The 22,245-nt window shown below is 53.8% G+C and overlaps 1 protein-coding gene and 1 pseudogene across 1 annotated transcript; both read left to right on the forward strand.

The window, feature by feature from the left end:
- Positions 1-273: 273 nt before the first annotated feature.
- On the forward strand, positions 274-5,801 carry LOC129651212 (keratin, type I cytoskeletal 17). The gene is made up of 8 exons (XM_055579913.1): positions 274-757; positions 1,819-1,901; positions 2,495-2,651; positions 3,458-3,619; positions 4,238-4,363; positions 4,459-4,679; positions 4,770-4,795; positions 5,594-5,801. Exons 1-8 carry the CDS (start codon positions 305-307, stop codon positions 5,686-5,688), a joined length of 1,323 nt encoding a protein of 440 aa, XP_055435888.1. The 5' UTR covers positions 274-304; the 3' UTR covers positions 5,689-5,801.
- Positions 5,802-12,534: 6,733 nt separating this feature from the next.
- LOC129651213 (keratin, type I cytoskeletal 16-like) lies at positions 12,535-19,098 on the forward strand (annotated as a pseudogene).
- The last annotated feature ends 3,147 nt before the right edge of the window (positions 19,099-22,245 follow it).

Below are 22,245 nucleotides of genomic sequence, written 5' to 3' on the forward strand. Positions count from 1 at the left end.
AGGTGACGGGGCTGAGACCAGAGACACACACATGCAGACGCCCAGCGTGAGGGTTCAGAGAAATGATGCAAAGACCTGACAATGGGAGGGGAGGGGGCCCACAGCTACCTGGGAGCTGGCGGGCAGCCAGCAGTGATGAAAGCCCAGGGGAATGGAAACAGAGGAGTGAGCCTGTTGTAATCGCTACGCCCACTTGTCAGGGCCTATAAAGGAGGCTGGTGAGCCCTGGCAGTAACAGCATCTTGGGCTTCTCTCCTCTCCAGCCTTCTCTCTCCGTGTCTGCCCGCCACCTGCTGCCACCACCATGACCACCACCATCCGCCACTTCTCCTCCGGCTCCATCAAGGGCTCCTCCGGCCTGGGGGGCAGCTCATCCCGCTCCTGCCGCGTGTCTGGCAGCCTGGGTGGTGGCTCCTGCAGGCTGGGGTCTGCTGGTGGCCTGGGCAGTGGCCTTGGAGGCAGCAGCTACTCTAGCTGCTACAGCTTTGGCTCTGGTGGTGGCTATGTCAGCGGTGGCTATGGAGGTGGCTTTGGAGGTGGCTTTGGAGGTGTCGACGGGCTGCTGGTGGGAGGCGAGAAAGCCACCATGCAGAACCTCAATGACCGGCTGGCCTGCTACCTGGACAAGGTGCGCGCCCTGGAGGAGGCCAACAGGGAGCTGGAGCTGAAGATCCATGATTGGTACCAGAAGCAGGCCCCGGGGCCAGCTCCTGACTACAGCTCCTACTTCAAGACCATCGAGGACCTGCGGAACAAGGTAGGAGCTGTGATGGGAGGGGTCCTGGGTGGGGCACAGCCTTTCCTCCCCTACCATCTGCCCTTGATCAAGGCCTGGAGCCCAGCCTGGGGGCTGTCACAGGGTCTCGGGGAGCCAAGCACAGCTTGGCTCCAGCTTGGCCTCTGGGAGCCCACCTTGGGGCCATTATGTGGCTTATGATTTCTTTTTCAGGACAGTAGCCTGGGCTAGGGACAAGTAGGTCTTGTGGGGCTCCCTGGAGCCTGTTTCCCATCATGGAGCTTTTTACCACCTTATGTGATTGTAGGATAAGAGGGATGGAGGCATGACGAGGGCTGGGCTCCTGGGGCTGCCAGATACTCAGACATGGCTTTCCTTGGAACAAGAAGGGGATTTAGGGCTAAGGTGGTGTCAGGGGTCTGGTGAGCTCCTGCTGGCAGCTGCTGGGAGGATGAGGCAGGAGAGAGTGGGTGGGACCTCAGGAGGCCACTTCTATGCCTTATTTGGGGATTTTTCTGGCTTCTCCATCTCTCCTGCTGTGCCCTCAAGACGGGCTCGGCAAACTTGGGGCAGGGCTGCCTGCTGGAGCCTGGAGTCAGGGCTTAGCAGGGGTCACGACTTCTGATTTGGAAGTACATTTGGGTGAGGGCTCCTTTAGTTTTCCTCTTGTGGGAAGCCTCTCAGGGGTACTGTATCCTGAACTGTAATAGGAGGGAGTTTCTCACATCCATCCTCTTTCCAGGATTAGGGAAGAGCTTCTGCCTGGGGCATCCTCCTACTCTTTTCTGGGTCTCCCGCATTCCCAGCCTGGCACTCCCAGCTGGCTGTCTGCTTTGGTTTAAGGCAGAGTCTGGCAAGGGGCTTCTGTGGGGGGAGGAGGAGAGTATCAGCCATCGGACCCCTGCTGGCCCCGCCTCTGTCACTAACTGTAGAGCAGTAAAGCAGGCAGACAGTCTGGGGAGGGAGCCTTCCTGGAGAAGGAAGCCACATCCTGGCCCCCAGATGGAGAGTCTCATCTCAGAATCCTGGTCTGGGTTGAGTTACTCCAACCCAGGGACCCGATCACTCTCCCATCTTCCCAGATCCACACGGCCACCGTGGACAATGCCAACATCCTGCTTCAGATCGACAACGCCCGCCTGGCTGCTGATGACTTCCGCACCAAGTGAGCCCTGGCCAGGGTCTGGGTAGAAACTGGGGGCAGCGCTCCCGACTGAGGACCCCAGGCCTCCTCAGTTGCTGATGGCAAGGTCCAGAATCTGGGGGTTAAGGAGTTCACCTCTTAGCCCAGGATGCTGCAAAAGCAGCAAATTCTGAAGGTCACTGGGCTTAGTCAGGTGATGGAAGAGAGAGAGGGGAGGCAGGAAGCAGACAGGAGACGAGTCAGGAAGCCGGGTGGGGTGGGGCCTTGCCCTGCGTGGTCCCAGGGCCCCAGGGCTGGGAATGGCTTCCACTCCACCCTGTCATTGGAAAAGACTCTGATGCTGGGAAAGATTTGAGGGCAGGAGAAGAAGGGGGCGACTGAGGATGAGATGGTTGGAAGGTATCACTGACTCAATGGATATGAGTTTGAGGAAACTCCAGGAGATGGTGAAGGACATGGAAGCCTGGCATGCTGCAGTCCATGGGGTGGCAAAGAGTTGGACATGACTTAGCAACTGAACAAACACCCCCTCATCATTTAAGGGAAGGGTGCTGGCCAGAACCTGCACTGGCCAGTCCAAGCATCTTGACAGAAGTCTCTGGTTCCCTTGGCAGGTTTGAGACAGAGCAGGCCCTGCGTGTGAGCGTGGAGGCCGACATCAACGGCCTGCGCAGGGTGCTGGATGAGCTGACCCTGGCCAGAGCCGACCTGGAGATGCAGATTGAGAACCTCAAGGAGGAGCTGGCCTACCTCCGCAAGAATCACGAGGAGGTGAGGCAGCCGGGACAGTAGGTCAAAGAGATGCTGAGGGGGTGGCAGGGCTCCATTGCCGTGCCAAGGCTGTGCCATTGCTGTGACTGGGGTGAGCACTCCTACTGTGTAGCAGATTCTGAAGGTCGCTGGGCTTAGTTAGGTGATGGAAGAGAGGGAGGGGAGGCAGGAGGCAGAGTGGAGAGGAGTCAGGACGATGGGCAGGGGTGGGGCCTTGCCTTTCGTGGTCTCAGGGCCCCAGGACTGGGATTGGCTTTCACTCCACACCCCTCATCATCTGAAGGCAGGGAGTGTCCAGGCTGGTTAGCTTAGAGTGTTGCCCTGTCTGCAGAGCCCAGTTCCCCATGCAGGGCAGCCTTCTCCATGTACCACCCTACTTTCCTGCATCTGGGGAGTCTCCCAGGGGCCCACAGAAGCCTCTTTTGCCTGTCCTGGCCTCCCTCACCAGACAGGAGATAATTGAGGAGGATTCCCAGCTCAAACCCTCCAATCTGGACCCTAGGTAGAAGTTTGGAAATTAGATAGGAGGTTTTGGGGGCTCAGGCCTAAGAATCAAGATTTTATTTTCAGAGAGCCCTCAGTCTAGTAGGGGTGCACAGACTGTATCCTGGGGGAACCCCTAGTCTGATATTGGAGGCAAAGTGCACACAGACCAGGTGAACAAAAGTCATTTGGAGGGTCAGAGGGTAGAGGGTGAGCAGAACAAAGGAGACATTGTGGGAGGGGTCTGGAGAGCTTGCGTGGGAAGGTTGGGAGTGAGAGGGCAGAGCAGGGGATGCCCACACCCACCACCCCCTTCTCCACAGGAGATGAAAGCCCTGCGAGGCCAGGTGGGCGGCAAGATCAATGTGGAGATGGACGCCGCCCCTGGTGTGGACCTGAGCCGCATCCTGAACGAGATGCGCGACCAGTATGAGAAGATGGCGGAGAAGAACCGCAAGGATGCCGAGGACTGGTTCTTTAGCAAGGTGGGGGCTGCCGCAGACCAGAGGTCTCTCCCAGGGCATGGGGTGCAGGGCCTGAGTCTCCACAGTAAGCCCAGAGCCTGGCACCTTGGGTGACTTAACTCTGGTGAGCTGCACGGACCCTGGGCGTCAGGGTTGCCTGTTGCATTCACAGGCTTTCAGCTTGCCTGAAACTGGGATCTGAGGGGGTCAGGGGAAACCTCCCTCAGGAATAAAGCCAGAGAGTCAAGACCCCAGGAGCTTTTATCTGTCCCTCAAGAAGTCAGGAACCAGTCCCATGGGCCTGGCTACTGTCCTGGTTGGTTCTCAAATTTCCTACCTTGTACCTTCTTCTTGAAGGCATTAGAGATAAAACTTAACATCCTTTCAAAGTCTTCTGGGTTTGGGGAGGTGGCAGGCTGATGAGAAGTCATTGCTCCCGCAGCCAGGTTTGGAAGGAGGCCTGAGAGGCCTAGGCAGGTCAGGAAGGTAGCCATGGTGAGGGGAGTCGGGGGGATTGGGTGCTCCAGGTGTCTGTCTGGGTCCAGAGTGGGCTCTGGGCTGAGCATATGGAAACCATGGGGGTTGCCTTGGAGAAGGGAAGCCAGGCTCACGCTGCCCTGTCCTGTGTCCTGTCTGCAGACGGAGGAACTGAACTGCGAGGTGGCCACCAACAGCAAGCTGGTGCAGAGTTGCAGGAGCGAGATCTCGGAGCTCCGGCGCACCTTGCAGGCCCTGGAGATTGAGCTGCAGTCCCAGCTCAGCATGGTAAAGGCGCTGCCGAGTCTGGTGGGGAGGTGCCCAGGGCTCTGGAGGGGGCCCTGTGCACCCTCGCTGATCCGGCCTCTCCTGCTCCCCTGCAGAAAGCATCCCTGGAGGGTAGCCTGGCCGAGACAGAGAACCGCTACTGCATGCAGCTGTCCCAGATCCAGGGGCTGATTGGCAGCGTGGAGGAGCAGCTGGCCCAGCTGCGCTGCGAGATGGAGCAGCAGAACCAGGAGTACAAGATCCTGCTGGATGTGAAGACCCGGCTGGAGCAGGAGATTGCCACCTACCGCTGCCTGCTGGAGGGCGAGGATGCCCAGTGAGTTGGGGAGCTGGGCCAGGGCTGGGGGCCTGGGGCAGAGCTGAGTCTCAGACCCACATCTAACCTTTGTTGTTTTTTTTTTTTCAGCCTGACCCAGTACAAGACCAAAGAACGTAAGCATTTTGGTTAACCGAGGGTGGGGCTTCACGGGGCAGGCGACCCACCTGCACCTTACTGGGGGAGTGTCCCCAGGAGCTCCAGGAAATGATGGCTGATCCTCAGCAGGGGTGGTAGGGTCCTAATTAGATGAGGGAGACACTGTCTGGCCCGATGGGGGCGGGGCAGGAAAAGGCCCTTACCTTGGAGCTCCTAGGCTGAGAAAAGAGATGTGGTCCCAGCTCTGAGACTCTCATCTGATGGGGAGATAGGCAAATGGTCTCACTCTCTTTGCTCTTGGGACCTTACAGATGAGTAAAAGCAGTCTTGTGTCTGGAGTCTCTTGTCTGGTGGCAGAAAGGGACTGGATCCTTGTCCTCCAGATCCCAGTCTGATGAGGAAGATAAAGTCCCAGCCCTGGGGTCTCTAGTCTCAGGGAGGTGATGGGGACCAGGGTCTTGTCTTGGAGATCCTTGTCTGAAGGGGGCAAAATCCATGTCCTGGAGACTGCAGAGAAATGGAATCAGACTCCATTTCAGACTAGCATCTGGTCTGCGCAGTCTTCCTCTTGCAGAGGGTCAGAATCAAACCATTTATTTGGGAGGTGGGACCCACCCAGGGGCACCAGCAAGGAACAGGTGGGAGGGAGGGAGTGGTAGGGTCAGAGGGGGCACGTGTGGGGGTGTGATGTTGAGGGGCCAGCAGAGGCGTGGACACAGGTGGCCGTGGTGGGAAGAGCTGGCTCTGCTCAGGGGGCTGGGGGCTGAGCCAGGATCTCTGGGCCCCCACCCACCCCGAGTGTCTGTCTCTTGCAGCCGTGACCACCCGCCAGGTGCGCACCATTGTGGAGGAGGTGCAGGATGGCAGGGTCATCTCCAGCCGCGAGCAGGTCCACCAGACCACCCACTGAGGACTCTCTCCCCCACCAGCCCCCTGGGGCTCCCCATTGGCTGCGCAGCCTCCAGCCTCCCCAGCCTCAGCCCCCCAGCTTCAGTCCCTTTCCTGTCCTCACTTCCTGACCAATAAAGCTTGTTGACTGAAATACAGAATGCTTCCTATTTGTGGCCAGTGAGGACCCTAGTGAGGAAGGGGTGAAGGGTATGGGGAAAATGGGGGCTGGGGGAGCTGTCAGTAGACACCCACTGTTGTTGACTTGGAGGACAAGGGTCATCTTAGAACAGGGGTGAAGACTAGGTCTAGGCAGAGCTTGGGGGGGGGGCATTGCTTTGTGCCTCCCAAGTGCTGATGATCCCAGGGAAGGTGGTCCAGGCAGTGACCCCAGGGAGGGTGGTCCAGACAGCGCCAGACCCAGAGTGAGGTCAGAGTGTCAGGAGGACATCTTAGGTGTCCTTTTCTTGCCCCATAAGTGGGTATGTGATCTTGGGCAGTGCCTTCCCCTCATGGAGCCTCATTTTCTCATCCCTAAATGGACAAGAAGATCTCAGGAGCCAGAGGCCCAAGTGATAGCACGTCCAGCCAGTTGCTCCTCACAGTCCTGTGGGCTGTGTCCTCCTCTTAGAGGGGACGAGGTGGCGGGGGTTGGGGAAGGGAGGCAGGCCAGGACAGGAATCAAGATCCTCCTGAGAGAGGCACCAGGACTGAAGGTGGGTGGGTGGAAACGGATGCTTCCATTGCCTCAACCCCAGGAATCTGAGACCTGCGCTTCCAGAAAAGGCAGGCGTGGGAAAGAGGGCGGGGCTTCTTCCAGGAACGTCTCCTCAAATGGTCAGCTGAGGATGGGACGTTCAGGGAAGGTGGTACCCTGGGAGCAGCACCGCCCTCCCTGGCCCTCTGTCCCCTCCTGGTTCCAGTAGCTTGGAGGTCAGGGGAAGCTGCCTCCTGGGGAAGGGGGAGGGGCCGTCCTGCCCATCCGCTCTAACACCCTCCAGCCCAGCTCTTCTGGCTCAGCCAGCAGGGGAGGAGCCCCGGAAGTCTTCCTTTGAGTAAATCTGAAAACCACTGGGCAGGGTGGGTCTGATTTCCCGGTTTTCTTAAGAAGTTGGGGTGGGTGGAGGGATTAATGAGAGGAGGAATGCCCCCCTCCTAGTTTACAGACAGGCCTGGACTCTCTGCTGCTGCAGAGTCACACAGACCCCTCCAAACCAGCCGGCCTAGAGGCAGGGAGCGGGCAGGAGCAGCCAGAGCCCCCAGCGGTGGGGGTTTGGGACCAGCGGGAGAGGGGGCGGGAGGAGAAGGCGGGGCAGTGGCACGGGAGCTATCTATGAAGTGGGCAGCGGGGTGTGAGGACTTGGAGCAGATTCCAGGCACTCTCTGGATCTCAGAAGTATCAGTGAAGGAGGGGCTAGATGAGCCCCCGGCCCGCGGCCCTTCTGGTCCTGACCCTGGAGGACAGTGAGTTCCCTTTCACGGGCTGGTGTCCAGGGCACGCGTCTGCAGAAGCAACCGCAGGACTCCAGCAGGCTCGGAGTGTGGGCTGGTGTCTGTCCGTTGCCTGGGCAGCAGTCCCGGTAGGGATGGAGGGCGGGAGGGAGGAGGCGCTGAACCCACCTGGCCCCCAACCATACATCCGGCCGCAACCAGAAGAACCAGCCCTGGGCCGAGGATGGCTTATCGGGGGGTGATCTCATTTACCTGAACAACAGTCTCAGGAAGCGCGAAGGGGCGCCCCATTGTGCGGATGGGGACACTGAGGTTCCGAGGAGCAGTGACTCAGCCCCTGTCCGCAGCCTGGTGTGTCAGGGGTGGAGCGGGGCGCAGGAGGGGCGGGGCTGTGCTGGGAAGGGCGGCCAGAGCCCCACCCCCTACCCAACCCCAGGCTCTTGGGCGGGGCCCCTGTCTCCCCGCAGACTCTGGAGGTCTACTCTTACTGATGGGCCGAGTGAGGAGGGGTCAGAGTGTGGGGCGGGTCAGAGTGTGGGGCTGGCCAGAGGCAGCCCCCAGCTTCACCCTTCTGCGGGGGAAGAAGCCCCTGCCCATATAGTGAGTGGGTGGATGGGTGGTCGGGAGGCCACGGTGGGGGAGCGGCCAGATGTTCCCGGCTGCCCCAGGAGGGCAGTGGCTGCAAGTGCTGGGGTTGGGGGTCCTTGGGACAGAGTGCTGGGCCCAGAGAGGAAATGCCCAGCCCTTTCCAGGAATGCTCAGCCCGGCCTGGGCAGGAGGGGGCAGCAGGGAGGAGTGACTGGGGGTGAGGGCCCATGGTCCTGGGGACACTGTATGATTTTGTCCAGGCACGCCAAGCTGACCTAGGCTGCTGGGGCGTGTGCAGGCAGCGGGATCCGGGGACACAGCTGGAGGCTTCTCCTGAGGGACTCACAGTCCGTCCACACCCACACTCCCGCCCACTGCTGCACGGAATGTTTCACTGAGCCCAGCTGTACCTACCCTTGGTGCCGCCTCACCCACTTTCCTATGAGGGCCACATGCACGGGATTCCCAGGATGGGGCAGGGCCGGTGGTAGCCAGTCCCTGTGTCTCTGCCTTCACACACCCACACCTGGAAGGGTGACCTGGCAGCACTTCTGCTGAGAAATGGCATGGCAATCACGCGGTCCGCAGCACTGTGTTGCTCTGTGCCCGGGTCTGCACTGGGCACGGGGGAAGGAAGAGACCCAGGCCCTGGCCTGGGAGGACCCGGAGCGACCTGGAGGGAGCCCAGTCTATGGGTGGTGAGCCGGGCACAGCGGCAGGCCTGACACCTCCCTCAACCCTTGGGAACTGCTGTCTTCTGCACCACCCAGGCTGTCAGGGGCTGAGGGGAACAGAGGGACAGAGCCAGGACAGTTCTGCCTCTTGGCAGAGTGCAGGCGGTCACCCAGCCTGATCCAGCCACAGGCTCCCCTGAGGGCCTCTTGGTTGTGCAGCCATCCTGAGGGGTTGTGAGAACTGCCCCCGGGGAAGGGGGTCATGAAACATGGGGGGAGGACCACAAAAGGCAAATCAGTTGCTCACAGACTCACCCAGATCCTGGGACCAGTCATGGGGCCAGAGCCTATATCCAGGCTATTTGTTCCCTCCCAGAGAGCCTGCCCCCTCCCTGCAGGCCCCCTGCACCCCATCGTGGCCTGAACACTCGGTGTTAGCATCACCTCTAGCTTCTCCAGACGTCCTGCTTTGAGGGCCTCTCTGTCTTGTTCTTTGCATCTGAGTGTCCACACAGTGTGTGGCACATAGTATGTGTTTTATAAACACCTGTGGATAAATGCAGTGATAGCCACCACTCTGTGCAAGCTTCTTTATTTATTTCACCCCTATGTGCCTGGGAAGTAGTGCTGCTATTCCCATTTCCCAGAGAAGGAAACTGAGGCTCAGAGGGGAGGAGTGACTTGCCCAGTATCTGGCCCCTGCTTGCCCAGCTCCAGCCTGCTCTGTCCTGGCTTGTTTGGGCTCCTCTCTTTCTTCATTCTGACCTGAAGCCTGTGGCTCTGGCTGCCAGAAGGGGCTGGGAGCTCTCTTCCTCTCCCCCCGTCCCCACCGCCCGGAATCTCATCCCCCACTCCCCCAGCCGCCTCTTGCTCCCCAGCCTGGCTGGTCACTGGAATCCCCTGGGATCTTGTAAAAACATCCTCACCATCAGGTTTATCCAGCCCAGTGCTGATGAAGTGGGTCAGAGCAGGGCCCGGGAATCTGTATGGGGACTCTCGTGATCAGTCAGATTTGGGAATCACTGCAAGTTGAGTTGTGGCATTGTGTGCTAAGTTGCTTCAGTCCGTTTCTGACTCTTTGTGACCCATTGGGCTGTAGCTCGCCTGGTTCCTCTGTCCATGGGATTCTCCAGGCACGGATATTGGAGTGGGTTGTCATGCCCTCCTCCTGGGGAATCTTCCCGACCCAGCGATTGAACCTGTGTCTCTTATGTCTTCTGCATTGGCAGGCGGGTTCTTTACCACTAACGCCACCTGCGAAGCATGGCATTGCCAATGATATTCCCTGGCCAAGTCAGGCGTGTCTTGCTACCTGGGATGGGGCTGGACCGAGGAGAGAGGAAAGAGACCCGGGTGGAGGAAGGGATGGGAGTCTGTGCTCTGCGCCGACCAGGCCTGTCAATTCTGGCTCTTGCCAACCTTGGGGCAGGTATGGCTCACAGGCACCAAGAAAATGCCAGCTGCATGCTACAGGCCCAGCATCCCACGTTTCCTGCTGTACCAGGCTGTATTCCTGACCTTAATTTTTCTCTCCAGGGTCAAATGATAAGTTCCCAGTTCAGAGACCATGACGACATCACTCTCCTCCCCTCCGCACCCCAAATGCGTGGTGGGTGCTCGGTCTGAGGTGTTGACTGAAGTGGTCTGATGGGTTGGTTGGCAGCTTCCTGAAGCTTCTCAGCCCACGCAGGTCCCCGATCTCCAGGGCAGGACCTGGTGTGTAATCTCACCTCCAACTCATCCAGGACGGGGGTGGGAGGTGAGGGATGTGGGGGTGGAGGGGAGGGGCAGTGATCTGATGAGAAGGGAGGTGGAGGGCATGCGGGGCAGGTGGGGGGGCGGTGCAGAGAAGAAGAGACCACTGGGAGAGTCAGTGTGGGCCTGAGTCAGGGTGCCGAACCTGGGTCTAGTCTCTGATTTTCTGCTCTTTCTGGTTGGCGCTTGGTGGTCTTTGGTGACCTCGAATGCTGTTTCCAGTTCTGAAGGTGATGAGTCTGATTGGACCTGAACTCCAGGCCCATGCTGATGCCTGCGATGGTGGGATATCTGTCCAAGATTCCAAAGTCCCTTTTGCCCATTTTGGGGTTTGGGGGAAAGGAACAGTAAGTTCCCTCTCCCAGGCCTGGCCCTGAAGGCGTGTGCTGGATACCAGCTCTGCTCATCTCTCTGGGCCCTGTGCCTACAGGTGAGGGGAGTGATGTGGCAGAAGCAAAGCCCTGATTATGCTGAGACAGACTTTCCTGCCCCAAGGTTCATGGTGGTATTGCCCAGCAGGGCTCAGGCTGAGACAAGCCCTCTCTGCCTCTTCTCACCTCCACAGAGGCACTTCAGAGCAAGAACAGTGGCCACCCCCCAGGGCACCCCATGGGGGCCTCTGTGTTGGAGTCCAGACTCCCATTCTTGCCTTTAGCCCCCAGGCCAAGGTCATGCCCACCGGGCAGAGCTCATTCCAGGCACCTTGGGAAGGCAGATGGTAATGGACACACCTGGTCCCCACTCACAGGGCATTTGTGGGAATGTGGAGACATTCCAAGCACCAGGGTCTCATCCTGGCTCTGCAGCTCAGTGACTTTGGGCAAATCACCATTTCTCTGGCTCTCCACCTCTCCTCCTCACTTCACAGAGTTGACTCAAGTCAATGGTGTTTATTGGAGGGGCATAGAGAGAGTGGTTTAGAATGGTGGAAAGGGTTTGGGCTGGGAGAGCAGACAGACAGGGTTTTGAGCCTTAGCACCCTGACTGACTGACTGGGGTCTTGAGAAGTCCACTTCCCCTTCCAGGTCCATCATCTGTGAACTGGTGGCAGGAATAGGGCTCCTCACAGGACTGTGTGGCATACGATACATACGATACCTCCATATGATACCGAGCCCTGGTCAGTGTGGCAGGTGACCAGAGACCCCACCTTCCCTGTCTCCTTTGACTGAGCGAATGGAGTTGCCAAGTTAAACCTAGAATCTGTGGGCGGTCCGGAGAAAACTGTTCGAATCTGAGTCTCAGATGTAGTGTCGGGGCTTGGAAGCCTGTGGTGGGGGTCAGGGTCACAGGTGGGACCAGCAGCAGAGTGGGGACTCCTTCCCACTGCAGTTTTTGGTGGGTACCCATGATTAGGTGAAGCAAGGCATTGGTGGAGGGTGCTGCTCAAAGGGTGGGAGTGCGAGGGGGCAGAGGGGAGGGCCAGGGGGAGGGAGGGAGGTGAGAAGGGGCAGGTGAGGGGTAGCTGGGCTGGAAAGGAAGGAAGGGGAGACTGGAGGGGGCCAGGGGTGGCCACTGGGGAGGGGCCAGCAGGGTCTTTCATGCATGTTCCTTTGTGGCTGGTGGTATGTCCTCCCCTTTCACAGATGAGAAAACTGAGGCCCAGAGGCTCATAGACCAAAGGATTGCCTATGCCATGTAGCTTGTCAGGGCAGGGATTCAAGCTGCCATGTACTGGTTTCATGGTACACACCACTTCCAGGAGGTCCTGGGGACTCAAAAGCAACCCCCGAAACTGAAGTTGAATCCAGTAAGGGAAAGAGTCATAGAATTTTTAGAACTAGAAAGAACTCTGAGATTGCCCAGTCCAGCCTTGTCACTTTACTGAGGGCAAACAACAGCTCATAGAAGGAAGAAGGTCACACAGCGAGCACAGCAGAGCAGGGCCATGAACCCAGCTCTCCTGTCCACAGCCAGGATCCCACAGCTGTCTCCTGAGACAGCCCCTGGACAGCATCACTGAGGCTGTTCATCCAAGGCTGTCACCATGGGGCAGGGAGTCCTTCCATGGCCTGAGTCACTACCCGGGGATGCAGTCACCACAGAGTCGCCTGTGCCAGGGCACTGCTGGCCCCTCAGGCTCTAGGGACGGGAGCCAGATCCTTGTCGCCTAGCCTGAGTTCACCACCAACTCGAGTTGGTGTGTTTTCTCTTGGCTCCGCACACCCCCACCCCCACCAAAAAAAAAAAAAAGCTGGGTGGGAACTCAGCACAGAACAGAGTGAAGTGCATCAACCCTGGGCTGAATAATCCGGAGAGGGGCGTTGGATGGGACCCAGCGTGATGAAATCTGGAGGGGAGCCCCGCTTTCCTCACGTGCATATAAACGTTCCTGTGTTCGAGGCCGCCTCAGCATCCCCTCGGCCTCCCTGAGCACCTTGCTCTTCTCGCTTCTCACCATGACCACCTGCAGCCACCAGTTCACCTCCTCCAGCTCTGTGAAGGGCTCCAGCTGCATCTGGGTGGTGGCTCCAGCTGCGTGTCCTCTGTCCTCTCCAGAAGCTCCTGCCGGGCCTCCAGCGCCTATGGGGGCCTGTCCGTATCCTGCTCCCCTCGCTGCTCCTCCGGGGGTGTCTGCGGGTTGGGGGGCAGCTATGGTCGTGGCCTCAGCAGCAGCCTTGGAGGGGCTCTGTGTGGCAGCTTGGTTGGAGGATATGGGGGTGGCCTTGGTGTAGGGTACAGTGGTGGCGATGGTAGCCTCCTCCCTGGCAATGAGAAGATCACCATGCAGAACCTGAATGACCGTCTGGCCTCCTACCTGGACAAGGTGCATGCCCTGGAGGAGGCCTACAGGGAGCTGGAGATGAAGATCCATGACTGGTACCAGAGTCAGGGGCCCAGGCCTGCCGTGACTATAGCCCCTATTTCAAGACCATTGAGGATCTGAGGAACACGGTGGGTTGGCCAGGTGGGTGGCTCTGGTGGTGGAGTATTGATAGAGATCATGGCTGCAGTGGCCCTTAGAAAAGCGCTTGCTAGTGTCTCCATTTTACAAAGAGGGAGACTGAAGCCTGCTTTTGAGGAGTGACCACAGGCCACTTAGAATTCGTGGCAGAGGGTCCTTTTTCAGCGTCGGGGTGTCTGAGCTGGGCTGGCACCCTGAGTCTCTTACTCCATGCAAGCATTTCTTTGGATTCAGCTTCTCTCAGGCTTGGGCCCAGGATGCGGTGGGGGATATGTGGTGGTATCACCCCCACACACTGAGCTCAGTGGAGAAGGTACCTGAGGCTGACTGGGGGTGTAAAGCCTGACCTACCAGCTAGACAACTCTCAAGACTGGGGAGGCTTCTTTCTCTCATCTTTGCTGTTCACTTCTGAGCAGCAGGGCCTTGGCTAACCAGACCTGTCCTTCACCCCCTCTGCAGATTATCGAGGCCACCATAGAGAATGCACAGCCCATTCTGCAGATTGACAATGCCAGGCTGGCGGTTGATGACTTCAGGACCAAGTGAGCAGAGGGCGAGCAGTGGGGTTGTCCAGCCAGGAGGATCAGCACGTCTTGAGCCTCAGAAGCCTCCTGATGGACCTTGAGGCCTTGACCTTTGTCTTGCCAGGTATGAGCATGAGCTGACCCTGCGCCAGAGTGTGGAGGCTGACATCAATGGCCTGAGCAGGGTGCTGGACAAGCTGACCCTGGCCAGGACTGACCTGGAGATGCAGATCAAAGGCCTGAAAGAGGAGCTGGCCTACCTGAAGAAGAACCACGAGGAGGTAAGGTTGCTGCTGGTGGAGGGAGGCAGGTCCAGTGGGGTTGCAAATGCACCTGGGGCCAGGGAAGGGGTTAGCTGAGCACCTCCTCGCATCCCTTCCTAGGAGATGCTTGCCTTGCGGAATCAGACTGGTGGGGACATCAGCGTGGAGATGGACGCCGCCCCCAGTGTGGACCTGAGCCGCATCCTGAATGAGATGCGTGACCAGTATGAGCAGATAGCAGATAGGAACCGCAGGGAAGCCGAGGCCTGGTTCCTGAGCAGGTGGGACGTGGGTCCTCAGCCCTCCTGCCAGACTTCCCAGCCAGCGGGCCTCTGGAGCACTCTACACCTTCTGTTCTTTCCTATCTCAGTCTGAGGAGCTGAACAAAGAAGCGGCCTTTAACAGCGAGCTGATGCAGAAGAGCCACAATGAGCTGAATGAGCTCCGGTGGGTGCTCCAGGGCCTGGAGGTTGAGTTGCAGTCCCAGCTCTGCATGGTGAGAAGGACCAGGAGGGCACAGCCCCAGACTCCAAATCGCCAGCAATGGCACCACCCCCTGTAATGGAACCCTGCCACCACACGGTTCCTCCTCTTCCCAGGAGTGGGTTGGAGGGATCACTGCACCCATTATATAGACAGAGAAATTAAAGCCCAGAACCAACACCGGAATAACTTTTCTCCACGTTGTCTGGCTCATCAGCAGCCCAGCTGAAGTCAAAATCCATGCACCTCTCAGGACATGTGCCCAGAGACCTAGGGGGTCAGCAATGATCACCTCTGTTGACTCTCTCTCCCTCCCGTTCACAGAAAGCATCCCTGGAGAAAAGCCTGGAGGAGACCAAAAACCGCTACTGCCTGCAGCTGGCCCAGATCCAGGAGCAGATCTGCAGCTTGGAGGAGCAGCTGGCCCAGCTGCGCTGCGAGATGGAGCAGCAGAACCAGGAGTACAAGATCCTGCTGGACGTGAAGAGACAGCTGGAGCAGGAGATTGCCACCTACCGCCGCCTGCTGGAGGGCGAGGATGCCCAGTGAGTGCCCGGACCCCCTGGGCACTTCAGCCCCACCCCTGCTGCTCCCAGCACACCTGACTGCTCCGCCTTTTCTCCCGCATAGCCTCTCCTCCCAGAAACCATCTGGCCAAAACTATGCTTCCTGAGAAGGTAAGGCTCCTGAGGGTCCCGGCCACCCTTGAGCCCTCAGCCCTCCCAGTGCCCTTCTCACTTCCTCTCCTCTCTCCCACACTCTTCACCTCCTCCTTCCCGTCCTCCTCTGGTCGGCTGACCCGGTCCATCCTCAAGGAGGAGGGCTCGTCCGGCTTCTGCCCAGGCCAGAGCTCCAAGTCCTCAGCGGCTTCTCCTGGAGCCTCCCGCCTGCCCTCCCGCCTGCCCACCCGCCAGCCTCACCGCCCGAAGGCCCGGGTCTGGCTCCTGCTCCCCCTATGTGGCTCCCAGCTGTCTTCCCTCCCTCTCTGCTGGTGGTGGGCTAATAAAGCTGAATTTCTGGTTGATGCAACAATTCTGTGTGGTCTCCATTCTTGAAGTGATGAGACGGGGTTGGAGGTGCCTCCAAGGAATCTTCTGGGACCTGACAGCCTGAGGGAGGAAGAAAAGAGCCAAGTGAAAGAGCTTGCATGGTGTTCCTAGACGACCTCCAGGCTGTTGTGGGGTAGGAGTGGGAGTTGGGACGCTGGCCGGGAGCTGGCTCGCTTATGTTGCTGGGTGCTGAGTGAGGGTTTTACAGCAGCCCTTTCCTCCCATTGTCTCCCAGCAACTCGGTGAGCTGGGTGTAGTCAGGCCCATCTTGGAGAGTAAAGTTACACAGACACTAAGTGGCATGACTGTGGCTCAGGTCTGTTCGACTGCTAAGACCGTCTTTCTTTTATATGGCTCTATCTTTTTAGGTATTTTAACCCAAAGACTCCCACGTTTGAGCTCCTAACTCTACCCCTTGGCTCCTCACCTTTGCGCACCAGGATTTTGGTATTGGATGGTAGAGGCTGAGACTTCTGTCTTGGGGGTGGTGTCCAAGGTTAGGACTGAATCTTTCTTCTTCCAATCTGCTTCCCCTCATCATTCCTATTAACTCTCTTCTCTTCCTCATTCCCCTCAGCTAGTGAATTGAGTGTCAATGAGTCCCCTAGAAGTATCTGTCACCCATGCCCTCCTCTTCATCCCCACGACCACCACCACCTTCCTTTCTCGCTGGGACAGGCCTCTTGCTGTTCATCTCTCCCACTCTCATTTCTACCTAATGACCTTTTGTTCTTTTTTTTTTTTTTTTTTAAGTATTTATTTATTTGGGCTTCCCTGGTGCTTCAGATGGTAAAGATCTGCCTGCAATGCAGGGGATCTGAGTTCGATCCCTGGGTTGGGAAGATCCCTTGGAGAAGGGAATGGCTACCCACTCCAGTATTCCTGCCTGGAGAATTCCATAGACTGAGGAGTCTGTTGGGTTACAGTCCGCGGGGTCGCAAAGAGTGGGACACGACTGATCGATGAACAGTTTCACTTTCATTTATTTGGCTTTGTCGGGTCTTAGTTGTGCATGGGCTCACTTGCTCCTCGTCTTGTGAGATCTAGGTTCCCTGTCCAGGGATTAAAGCCACATACCGCACACTGTAAGGCAGATTTCCAACCACTGGACCACCAGGGAAGTCCCCCCAGTGACCATTCTAATGAGAATGTGGGCAAGATAAAAGATGAGGATGTGATCAGGACCCCTCGTTCAACCATTCTGGATGTTCCCTCTCCCCTGGGACACTTGGCCCTCCTGTCTCAACCCACCGAGGTGTCTCCCTCACCCCCTACACTTTACCCCTTGAATCCACCCTACCTGGCTGTTGAGGTGTGCCATCCTCTCACTTTCCATGAATGCCTCTCATATTTTAAAATTTTAATGAAAAAAATCAGACATGGGAATTCCCTGGCAGTAGGGGTTAGCACTCAGTACTTTCACTGCTGGGGCCTGGGCCTTCAATCCCTGGTTGGGGAACTAAGATCCCACAGGCTATGAGATGTGGCCAAAAAACCCCCCAAAACTAACAAAAAAATCACAGTTATGTCTGCATATCATCACTAGATTTTTTATGAAAAGAGCGGTCCCCAGGCTGACATCCCCAGGTGTCATACACCTCCTTTCCCACCTCCCACTTTCCAGTTTTAGCTCTTAATTTGTCATTTGCCTCCTTATTTCTAAATAACAGGTTATACTACAATGCCTTGACCTTTCTGTTTTAGATTTCTTTTTTAAAAAGTTGAAGTATAGTTGATTTACAATGCTGTGTTAGTTTCTGGTGTACAGTAGAGAGATTCATATCTACATATCCATATATGTATTGATATATTCTTTTCATACGCTTTTCCATTATGGCTTAGTACAGGCTATTGAATACAGTTCCCTGTGCTATAAAAATGACCTCGTCTATATATAGACCTCGTCTATATAAAAATGACTTCATCTATTTTATAGGCAGTGGTTTGTATTTGCTAATTTCATACTCCTCCACCCTGCTCCCCTTTGGTGACCGTAAGTTTGTTTTCTATGTCTGTGAGTCTGTTTCTGGTTTGTAAATAAGTTCGTTTGTGTCGTCTTTTAGAGTCCACATATAGGTGATATCATATGGTACTTGTCTTTATTTATCTGACTTACTTCACTTAGTATGATAATCTCTATGTCCATCCATCTTTCTGCAAATAGCATTTTTTCATTCTTTTTTATGGCTGAGTAGTGTTCCATCATATATATGCACCAAATCTTCTTCCATTCATCTGCTGATGAACATTTAGGTTGATTCCATGCCTTGGCTGTTGTGAACAGTGCTGCTATGAACATAGAGGTGCATGTATCTTTTTGAATTTTCTCTGCATATATGCCCAGGAATGGGATTGCTGGAGCATATGACAAGTCTATTTTTAGTTTTTTAAGAAACATCCATACTATTTTTCATAGTGGTTGCACCAATTTGCACTCCCACCAACATTGTGGGGGGTTCCTCGTTCTCCACACTTTCTCAAGCATTTATTATTTGTAGATTTTTAAATGATGGCCATTCTGACTGGTGTGAGGTGATACCTCATTGTAGTTTTGATTTGCATTCCTCTAAGAGTTAGTAATGTTGAGCATCTACTTCTATGTCTGTTGACCATCTGTATGTCTTCTTTAGAAAATTATACATGTAGGTCTTCTGCCCATTTTTTGGTTGGTTTGTTTGTTTTTTTGATATTGGGTTGTATGAGCTGTTTATATATTTTAGAAATTAAGCCCTTGTTAGTCACATCATTTGTGAACGTTTTTTCCCATTCCATAGGTTGCCTTTTCATTTTGTTTGAGGTTTCCTTTGCTGTGCAAAGCTTACAAGTTTGATTAGGTCCCATTTGTTTATTTTTGTTTTTATTTCTATTGCCTAAGAAAACATTACTATCATATATGTCAGAGAATGTTTTGGTTTATTTTCTGTTCTAGGGATTTTATAATGTTTTGTCTTATATTTAAGTCTTCAAGCCTTTTGAGTTTATTTTTGTGTGTGATATGAGGGAGTTTTCTAACTTCATTGATTTGCACATGGTTGTCCAGCTTTCCTAACACCACTTGCTGAAGAGACTGTCTTTTCTCCATTGTATATTGTTTCCTCTTTTGTTGAAGATTAATTGATGGTAGGTGTGTGGGTTTATTACTGGGCTCTCTATTCTGTTCCATGGATCCATATGTCTGTTTTTGTGCCAATACCACACTATTTTAAAAAATAATTTATTTATTTTACTTGAGGGCTAATTACTTTATAACATTGTAGTGGTTTTTGCCATACATTGACATGAATCAGCTATGGGTGTACATGTGTCCCCCATCCTGAACCCCCTCCCACCTCTCTCCCCATCCCATCCCTCAGGGTTGTCCCGGTGCAATTACCATAAGCTTTGTAACATTGTCTGAGGTTTGGGAGGGCTATGCCTCCAGTTTTATTCTTTTTCCTCAGGATTGCTTTGGAAATTCTGGATCTTTCTTGTTCAGTCATTCAGTAATGTTCGACTCTTTCCAGGTCTTTGTTGCTGCTGCTGCTGCTAAGTCGCTTCAGTCGTGTCCGACTCTGTGTGACCCCATAGACGGCAGCCCACCAGGCTCCTCTGTCCATGGCATTCTCCAGGCAAGAACACTGGAGTGGGTTGCCATTTCCTCCTCCAATGCATGAAAGTGAAAAGTCAAAGTGAAGTCGCTCAGTTGTGTCTGACTCTTAGCAACCCCATGGACTGCAGCCTACCAGGCTCCTCCGTCCATGGGATTTTCCAGGCAAGAGTACTGGAGTGGGGTGCCATTGCCTTCTCCATACTTCCATATAAATTTTAGAATTATTTGTTCTTTTTTTGTGTGTGTGTGTTCCAATAAAACTTTATTTATTGACACTGAAATCTGATTATTTGTTCTAATTCTGTGGAAAATCTCACAGGTAATTTGATAGGGATCGTATTAAATCTGTAGATTGCTTTGGATAGTATGGCCGTTTCTCAAAATGAGTTTTTTTTTTTTTTTTTTAATGTTTATTTGGCTGTGCCGGGTCTTAGTTGCAGTGTGCAGGATCTTCAGTATTGTTGTGGCATTCAGGATCTTTAGTTGCAGCGTGCAAACACATATTTGCAGCATGTAGATCTAGTTCCTTAACCAGGAACCAGTTCCCAAACCCAGGCCCCCTCCATTGGGAGTATGGAGTCTTAACCACTGGACCAGGGAAGTCCCTCAAGTTTAGTTTTTAATTGCGGCTATAAAGGAAGGGGATTCAGCTTTCTATACAGCATTTTTCCTCTCCACACTTTTCCACCCTCTCAATAAATTGTAACTAGATAAATGTTTAATGCTTGCTTTGTCAAGTGAAGTTGCTCAGTCGTGTCTGACTCTTTGCGACCCCATGGACTGTAGTCTACCAGGTTCCTCCATCCATGGGATTTTCCAGGCAAGAGTACTGGAGTGGGTTGCCATTGCCTTCTCCAGGAGATCTTCCCGACAGTCAAATCATGTTTTACACCATATTAAATTTCCTCAGAATAAATATCTGTTTTTCAGTTTGCTTACGTTTTCTTTGCACCTGTGACTAATTCATTGCCAAAACTATGAAAGTGAAAAAAGTGGGAGTGTTAGTCACTCAGTCGTGTCTGACTGTTTTTGACCCCCATACCTCTGGGAGGTATATATACACACAAACATAGCTACAATCATACCAGATACATTTTAATGCTGTCTCCATTTTTTTTTTTTTAGTTGTTTACTCTTCAAAATTTTCTTTTAGAATTAATTTATTTTCATTTTGGCTGTGCTGGGTCTTCACTGCTGTGCACGGGCCTTCTCTAGCTGAGTGGAGGCTGCGCACTGCAGTGGTTCTTCTGTTGCGGAGCACAGACTCTAGGCTCCTGGGCTTCATGTGGCTCACCAGCTCTGGAGCTCAGGCTCAGAAGTTGTGGCACACGGGCTTAGTTGCCCTGCAGCTTGTGTTTCCACTTTTCTTTCTGGTTGCCATTTAATATAATGCAGCAATGAACGTCTTTCTGCATAAATCTTTGCTTTCCTATATATTTTTTGCAGTATTTCTTTAGGCTAGATTCCCAGAAGTATAATTACTAGGTGAGAAGGTAGTGAATATTTTAAGGGTCGGTCACTTTTAAAACTGTTGTTATGGAAGGACTCTGACACAGAGATGTAGTCCTGGCCTGGGTTGTTAAAAACGGAGCTGGAGCACACGGTCACGAGTTGTTCAGTAATGAGATGTCAGAACAGAGTGTGCACAACACCCTCTACCTGGGTGTGGGGAGCAATTTTAACAAAGCTGTTTGTGCTGGTGTCTTCAGAATGAATACCACCCATCTGTGGACCCTCGGGAGGCTCCCTGAGAAAGTCCTCCATTTGACAGATGGGAAAACCGAGATGTCAACTAACCAAAGCGGGGTGGGGAACTTTCTTAGGATCTCCTAGCTAGTTAGTAAAACTGCCTAAGAGCAGGAGCCATGTGTCTCCTGTTCATTGCTGTGTCCAGTGTAAACAAAACGTGAGCCCCTGTTTTAATTTATATTTTTATTTTTTTGAGGTATAATGGATTTTCAACATTATATTAGTTTTAGGTGTACAACATGGTGATTAAATAGTTTTATAGATACACTCCATTTAGAGTTATAAAATGTTGCCTATATTCCCTGTGCTGTACAATATGTTCCTGTAGCCTATTTATTTTATACATAGTAGTTTGTACCTCTTTAATGCATTTTCATGTATTTATTTCTTTTATTTTCAGCTTGCTGCTGCCTGCAGGCTTTCTCTAGCTGCAGGGAGTGGGGGCTACTCTCTAGTCGCAGTGCCCGTGCTTCTCACTGCAGGGGCTTCTCTTACGGTAGAGCGTGGGCTCAGTAGGTGTGGGGCGCTGGCTTAACTGCCCTGAAGCATGTGAGATCTCCCCAGACCAGGGATTGAACTCGTGTCCCCTGCATTGGTAATCAGATTCCTTACCACTGGATCACCCCAGGGAAGTCCTAGTTTGTAACTCTTAATCCCCTACCCCTTTCTTGCCCTTTCTCCCTTCCCTCTCTCCCCTGCCCCGTAACCACTATATATCTGTGAGTCTATTTCTGTTTTGTTCCATTCATCATGAGCCCCTTTTACAGAAAGACGTTATCAAAGCAGAAATGTGAATTTCCCTTTCAATAAAGGAAGCAGCTTTTCCACCTGGAAATGCCTGCATTTCTCAAGCTAAGAGTCAGGTCCCAAATTGGACTGCATTTTTTATTTTATAAAATTTTGTTGAGGTATAGTTGATTTACAACGTGATAATTTCTGCTGTACAGCAAAGTGACTCAGTTACACACATATATGGGGCTTCCATGGTAGTTCAGATGGTAAAAAAATCTGCCTGAAATGTGGAAGAGAAGATCCCCTGGAGAAGGGAATGACCACCTACTTCAGTATTCTTGCCTGGAGAATTCTCTGATCAGAGGAATCTGGCTGGCTACCGTTGCAAAGAGTCAGACATGAGTGAGTGAATAACACACTGCTCCTTATGCACATGTATTCTTTTTCGTATTATTTTCCATTATGGTTTATCATAGGACATTGATTATAGTTCCTTGTGCTATACAGTAGGTCCTTGTTGTTTATCCATCTTATATATACCAGTTTACATCTGCTAACCCCAAACTCCCGATCCTTCTCTCCCCCTCCGCTCCTCCTGCTTTGCAACCAGCAGTCTGTTCTCTATGTCAAGTGAAGTGGAATAAAGTGAGAATCGCTCAGTCGTGTCCAGCTCTCTGCGACCCCATGGACTAAGCAGTCCGTGGAATTCTCCAGGCAAGAATACCGGTGTGGATAGCCTTTCCCTTCTCCAGGGGATCCTCCCAACCCAGGGATTGAGCCCAGGTCTCCTGCATCACAGACGGATTCTTTACCAG

Source organism: Bubalus kerabau, chromosome 4, assembly GCF_029407905.1.
Source record: "Bubalus kerabau isolate K-KA32 ecotype Philippines breed swamp buffalo chromosome 4, PCC_UOA_SB_1v2, whole genome shotgun sequence".
Classification (NCBI taxonomy): Eukaryota; Metazoa; Chordata; class Mammalia; order Artiodactyla; family Bovidae; genus Bubalus; species Bubalus kerabau.

Excerpts from the sequence above, each read along its gene's own strand:
- LOC129651212 (XM_055579913.1), top strand. The coding sequence starts at position 305 with ATGACCACCACCATCCGCCACTTCTCCTCCGGCTCCATCAAGGGCTCC. Across the intron at positions 2,652-3,457 it reads TCCGCAAGAATCACGAGGAG|GAGATGAAAGCCCTGCGAGG; the intron begins GTGAGGCAGCCG and ends CCTTCTCCACAG. Across the intron at positions 3,620-4,237 it reads AGGACTGGTTCTTTAGCAAG|ACGGAGGAACTGAACTGCGA; the intron begins GTGGGGGCTGCC and ends TCCTGTCTGCAG.